Source organism: Monopterus albus, unplaced genomic scaffold (assembly GCF_001952655.1).
Source record: "Monopterus albus unplaced genomic scaffold, M_albus_1.0 scaffold458.1, whole genome shotgun sequence".
NCBI lineage: Eukaryota > Metazoa > Chordata > Actinopteri > Synbranchiformes > Synbranchidae > Monopterus > Monopterus albus.
The window spans coordinates 125,992-132,245 of NW_018128338.1; the positions used below are offsets into that span (position 1 = coordinate 125,992).

The following is a 6,254-nucleotide window of genomic DNA, read 5'->3' on the forward strand; positions in this document are numbered from 1 at the left end:
GACCTCCTACAGTTATTAAAAAGAGCATGTCATTACATGGCGTCCTCCCCCTGAGAACAAAGATAGATACCATTCTCATGCCTGTACACAAACTATGAAGCTACAACTAGTAGCTGGGTAGCTTTTGAGCTTAGATCTACGACGTACAAAGAACACAGGTTTGATAGCTCCCGACTCCATTTAGCTTTACAATACAATAATCCTAGAGCATCACACGTTTTCCAAACTACACTGTGTCTGAATGTCTGAATGATGGATATAATACAGTGATTTTTGTGTTATTAGTACAACAAATACAAGTGTAACTTAGATGGAGATTTGATCATATGAATACAGGTCATTTCACTGGGTTCGCTTACTGTATACATGGTTTGTGAAGTGTTGGAGACACTTACTGTACCACCCAGTGTTTACTGGTAGTAAAGTCATATTTGGGTGCGTAGATGAAGGGAACCCTGAAGTAGAACAACAGATAAATGACCAGAGGACCGGTATACTCTGTCAGAAAGACCTGATACAAAGAAAGTTGGACAGAATACGTCAGAACCTTGGAGACCTAGTTAAGCTCAGATAAATAAACACTATGCTATATTGGTTTCTCAGAAAGATAAATCTATCATGTTCCCTCAGCTTGTTCTCTCTGTCACTACCTGCCTCTACTCCCAGCAGTCAATACACTGCACCCCCCAAAAGAAACGCATGCACCTTTTTAATGCAGTGTGAAATCTCTATTAAACTCCACTCAATCCCACTTGCACTCTGATGTACGTGGGCTTGTCAGAATTGTTGAACCAAATCTAACTGACAACACGATGATTTCCCATGTGACCGATGGGCAGCTCTACGTTGTACTCACTGTGACCCAGCTGATCTGAGCTCCCAGGTCTCTGAAGTAGAAGGTTGCTGTGGTTCCCACAGGAAGATTCTGTAGAACATCCTCATCCTTCAGAGACTTTCCCTCTGAAACACACTTTTACTTAATGACAGTCACAGTAAATTATGAGCTGACTGTATAGAAAGCAGTACTATATTCAACTGAATTATATGGATACACCATAACACTTTGGCAGACTTACTGGGGTCGAGGCGAATGGACTGTCTGGCTGGATACCACTGAGGATCTGAAACAGATGGTTAAGTACTTAATGGGCAGGACAAAGTCAGTACTGCCATTTCCTTCATATTGATTCAGGTTATTGAGGCTTTAGTCGCATGGAGAGAGAAGGTACTCACGGCTCTTGTGAAACATAGATTTGATCTCCCCGATAGTGGCATTTGGCTCGACCTACAAATAAAACCACAATAAATAACTAGAGGGACATGTACTCACATACACACAAAGGAACAGACAACTTCATTTTCCATTCATGATGGTAAATTTAGCTCTGGCTGAGCCCACACACCCCATGAACATGGGCTATTTAACAGCTGGCAGTAGGGTCTCAGAGAACCTCGGCACACACACAGCTCTGTACCCCAAATATACAATGACAACTAAACAAACATGACGAGCACGAAAAGGCAAACTGGACACAGTTGTTACAAGTGGAATAACAGCAGTGCAACCTCCTTTAAAGTCATCACTACGTTCCTATTACCTAAATAAATATCTTTATCTATTCGAGTTGAGGCAGCTTACACATACCTCAGCCAGGTGCAAATACTGTTTGTACACAGTGAGCACATTCTACAGAAGAAAATTTGGACAAGTGGAAAGGTCACCTAACTTCTGTCTCTTCCTCTCTGTTTGAGGCTTGTTAGGATAGCACAGAGGAAGCAGCTTATTCCTAGGTCTTGTAGAAAGTCTGGTGGGATCTTTAGAAAGAAGACATTCTGTTGATATAGAATAGGTTAGGCCTATCTGTCAGTGTAGAAGGTGAGATCTTCTTCACTGTAGTGGCACTGAGGTGGTCAAGCTACCTGGAAGAGAATAAGCTTGTGAATGCTGTACTGCAACAAGCCAGAATAGCAGGTTTGTCTGGATGCTCGGAGCACACAAGCATGGATCTGGCATCAAATTCAGTCAGCAAGGACGGAAAGAGGAGACTTGCACCAAGATGTGGCAAATGCATTTAGATCTGTTTAACACAGTTTACTGTGGGAAGGATTAGAGCATTTAAAGGTACTAAACATATTAAAATGGTTAGTGGGAGAATATTTTCAGGACATCCAGATATGTTTTGCAACTGCAGATTTTACTGCAAAACTTCACTATTGCAATTTTATGATGATAATGCAGGCTATTAATTGTGGCATGTAAATAGGTCATAGGAGGAGAGATGCTTCAGTTAGGGCAGCACTTACCACCTAAAGGGTGTAAATGGATGCATGACAACCCTCACTACCACAGGACTACGTACCAAAAATCTGAACACTAGATTATGGGCTAGCATAATGGTTTGCTTAAAAACAAAAAGGAGCATTTAAATTGTATAGGTATTGGATCGGATTAGGAGGCAATTCCAACAGTGTTAAACAAGCCAGTTAAGAGTTGGGTAGTATGATGCAGCTCTTGGTGATAGAGAATAGATCCAGGGCCTGAAACAGCAGGTAGTGAATGGTATTAAGAGGCTGCCTGATGTGCAGGCAAGGAGGGCAGGTGAATGAGGTGGGATAGTGTAGAAAAGAAGAAACTTAGCTGGAGGGATGTATGGCACATGGAAGCAGGTAGGATTAGATTCATGCTTGGATCAACTTATGTACTTCCATCTTTAACATCTTAGCAGATGGACAGGTGAGGACCCAACATATCCGATTCATTTCAGTACACTTTATCAGGTTGTAAAACAAGCCCCTCTTAAGGATGATACACCTGGAGATCTAACAAAGTGCTGAAGTTTCTTGCTGCAGTCACTGAGAGTGCAAGCTCAAAAGGAACTCCTTGGATGCAAAGAAGAAACAAGATTTTGTTTGTTTCTGAGTGTGACCAAGCTAGAAACCAAGCAACTCTGAACAGGCACAATGCAGGGCAGCTAAAAGCAGGGAGGTTAGCAGGTTAGTTATCTTATCAGGCTAGTTAGATCAATAGGAATGGATGCTTTGTTACTTGCCAAGACAAGGTAACTGAGCATGGCTACTTGGCTGTTGCATGATAGAAACATGTTGTTTAGCCTGACATTAGCGTTACCTGGTTGTAGTTGGCTAGTGATATGGCCTCCTGCAGAGGGATCTGATGTGTGTGGGGCTGCTGGTAAAGATATGGGTGGTTCTGAGACGCTGGAACATGATATAAGCCTTCTCAGGGTCTTGAGCGCAACATATCAAAACTAGTTATTGAGAGGATGTCCACTTGATGACCGTATAGACTTGCCTGCACTCTTACACCCACACACCACTTCATTTTGACACAATATTATTTTAGTTCAGTGATCTTCACTATTTTTTTTCCATGGCAGCCACACTGGCAGGAAAAGGCAAAACACCAAAAGCAACCTCATCTGTTAGGCATATCTGAATTAACATTATAAATGTGTCATCCCACAACATACAATGTGTAATTTAGAATTAAAACAGCATTATCTTAATACTGGGATGAGTGGAAGCATGCATTTTAGAAGTTTCACTGAATTTTGGATGCGTCCTTTAGAAATAGTGCTCCAATAACCTACTTCACTTAAACCCAGAGGGCTTGTTTGTATATAAACCCAAAAGAGTTGGCTCTATGGAGGACAAATAAAATATGTCTGTCCATTTTTCTTGAAATTTGCAGTGCTAATCCTGTATGGCTCATACCTTTCTTTTTACTCTGCACACCTCTCTGCCCTCTAGTCCTCTCTCCAGAGTCTTTGTATTTGCATTGTTGCTGCAAGTTCATTTCTCTCCTTTAGCACACTATTTTGTTTCTGTCCATGTGGTTTACACCTTTGTTTGATTAGAAATTGGTCAATTTTTAATGTCTGTGCACATCATGAGATGCTACAACAGCCAAACTGGCAATATGGCACTGTAGGTCTGAGCAGTACTGACAGTTCTGTGTTTAGCCCATATTTCCATCTTGTGTATGAATAGCATAGCTGTTTGAGAATTTTTATGAATTGTGTGTATTGACTACATTATCATACAATAGGTCAAAGTGTTTGTCATATGCAGTTAGGAAACATGTTTCCTTGTACAATGAAATTCTTATTTTGCCATCCACATGAATGCCACATAATACAAGTGAAATATAAAGTAGATGAGCAATAACACAAATGTAAATAGGCAGTAAAATCACAAATCTAAGGCACTTTAAAGCAGCAAGTGAAGGAAGCAAATACAAATACAAGAACACAATATAATGCAGAGAGAATATATGCTACATGGGAGCTGTGGAGTGCAAGTACTCAGCAGTGAGTGTGCAAAATGAATATGTACAGCTGCCGTGTGAACCGCCAATTAAGACTTGGTGTGAGTAAGTGGCAAATCAAACAGAGGGGTTACTAAATAGTGGCTACTGGTGAAATCAGTGGATGTTTATAGTGATGACGGTTAAACCGTGCAGACATGGCTCTCAGATGGAGCTGCCTAACAAGCCAGTTGGGACAGCCACTGTAGCTCAACCTGAACAGATACAATACAGATTTAAGGCCAGATTTAAGCACTCCATTTGCTCTTGGATGAGGATAGGATTCAAGAAAACTTAAAATGTGCATTAGGTCAGAGATTATCTCATTAACAATGTTTTATCTTAATTTTGTCTTCACTAATTTTATTCTGTTTTTATTGCAGTTACTGTTTTTCTTTGCCTATTTAAAGCACTTTGAATCGCCTCTGTGTATGAAATGTGCTATATAAATAAAGTTGCCTTGCCTTACTGAGCAGGCTTTCAGATCGAACTGCCTGTTGAGCCAGTAGAGTTGGCCACAGCAGCTTAGCCTAAGCAGATACAGTGTAGGTATAAGACTGGGCCAAGCTTCCAACTATTTACTCCTTTGCTTGGATTAGTAAAAGCAGCTTTAAAATGTTAGATCAGTTAAAAGGTACTTCAGTGTCAGGGCTAATGAATAATGTTGCCTGTCATTGGGCAGATTTATGAATGTAGAGCCAGCGCAGGGCAGTGATGATAGGTCAAAAGATCATTATTATGAATGCTGGGCTTCCATAGGAATGATAAACTACATTTAACTGATAACTAGCTACATGTAGGTATAGCATATAAAAGCCCAGATTACACTAAACAAAATATAGTACATACATAAATGTTTGCTCTGTGAGTAACCTGGGGTCTAAACTCCCACCCCTCACTGAGTAGCAATTTACTACTGAGCCATTATACAACTGAACTCCACAGCAACATACTGTAAGCCAGGGGTTCCCAACCCCTGGTCCCCGGACCGGTATTGGTCTGTGGATCATTTGGTAACGGTCCGCAAAGAAAAAAATTTCATGGTTAAAATTATAGTTATTTTTCTTTCATTAGTCTTAGTTTGAAAAACAACCGTTTCCGCCTTTGTCTCACTACTGCACTTGACTCTGGCACGCCATTTTACGCATCAGCGACACAAGCTAACCCTTTAAAAAAAAATAAGCCAAAAACAAAACTCACTGGAGAGCTTTTTCAGGAATGAACGAGCAAACGATGGGACAGCAGAAGGGTCACAGGGCAAAGAGGTGGAGTGTGTGGAGGTCACCAGACAGCAAAAAGAAAGCTGCATTTAAAAGAAAATACCACAATTCCTACCCAAGTTACAGGTTCATCGCAACAGGTGATACACAAGCTCCACACCCGCTAAGCATAATCTGCAGTGACTGACAAGCTAATGAAGCCATGAAACCCTCAAAAATGCTTCGCCACATTGAGACAAGACACCCTGCGTTAAAAGACAACCCCTTGGAAATTTTTCTAGTTGCAGGGAAACAAGCCCAGGGCTCCCACTGACTCTGCATTGTGGTGAGTTGATATTATAGTGTAGAATTATTGTAATTGCCTAATATAAAGTGTAATTGTTGCATTCAGATTACATACTATGAACTGACAAAGGTTTTGTTATTGGAACCCCCGCGCCTCTACCCGGTCCATAGAAAAACTTTAATGCATGAAACCGGTCCCTGGTACAAAAAAGGTCGGTGACTGCTACTGTAAGTGACAACAATAAATTTCACAGTTACTTATTTAAGAACGATTGCTAAATGGCAGTGAACACGATTAGCAGATTAATATTATGCAACTGTTTCACTGTTGAACTTCCCTAAAGTTTCTGTTGATCTGTTGCAGTGATTTTCCTCAGTCATTGTATGATCCTCCTGTGGCAGACTGGAGAAATGTAGCACTGTGC

At 40.8% G+C, this 6,254-nt stretch overlaps 1 protein-coding gene across 1 annotated transcript in view; it reads right to left on the reverse strand.

Moving 5' to 3' along the window:
* tecrb (trans-2,3-enoyl-CoA reductase b) overlaps window positions 1–6,254 on the reverse strand; it is a 20,181-nt gene that overhangs the window by 4,230 nt on the left and 9,697 nt on the right. Inside the window, exons 3-7 of the mRNA XM_020587460.1 lie at window positions 1,234–1,285; window positions 1,077–1,121; window positions 857–960; window positions 396–511; window positions 82–136 (exon numbers count right to left, since the gene is read on the reverse strand). Coding sequence (XP_020443116.1) covers window positions 82–136; window positions 396–511; window positions 857–960; window positions 1,077–1,121; window positions 1,234–1,285 — 372 coding nt within the window. The remainder of the gene's footprint in view (window positions 1–81; window positions 137–395; window positions 512–856; window positions 961–1,076; window positions 1,122–1,233; window positions 1,286–6,254) is intronic.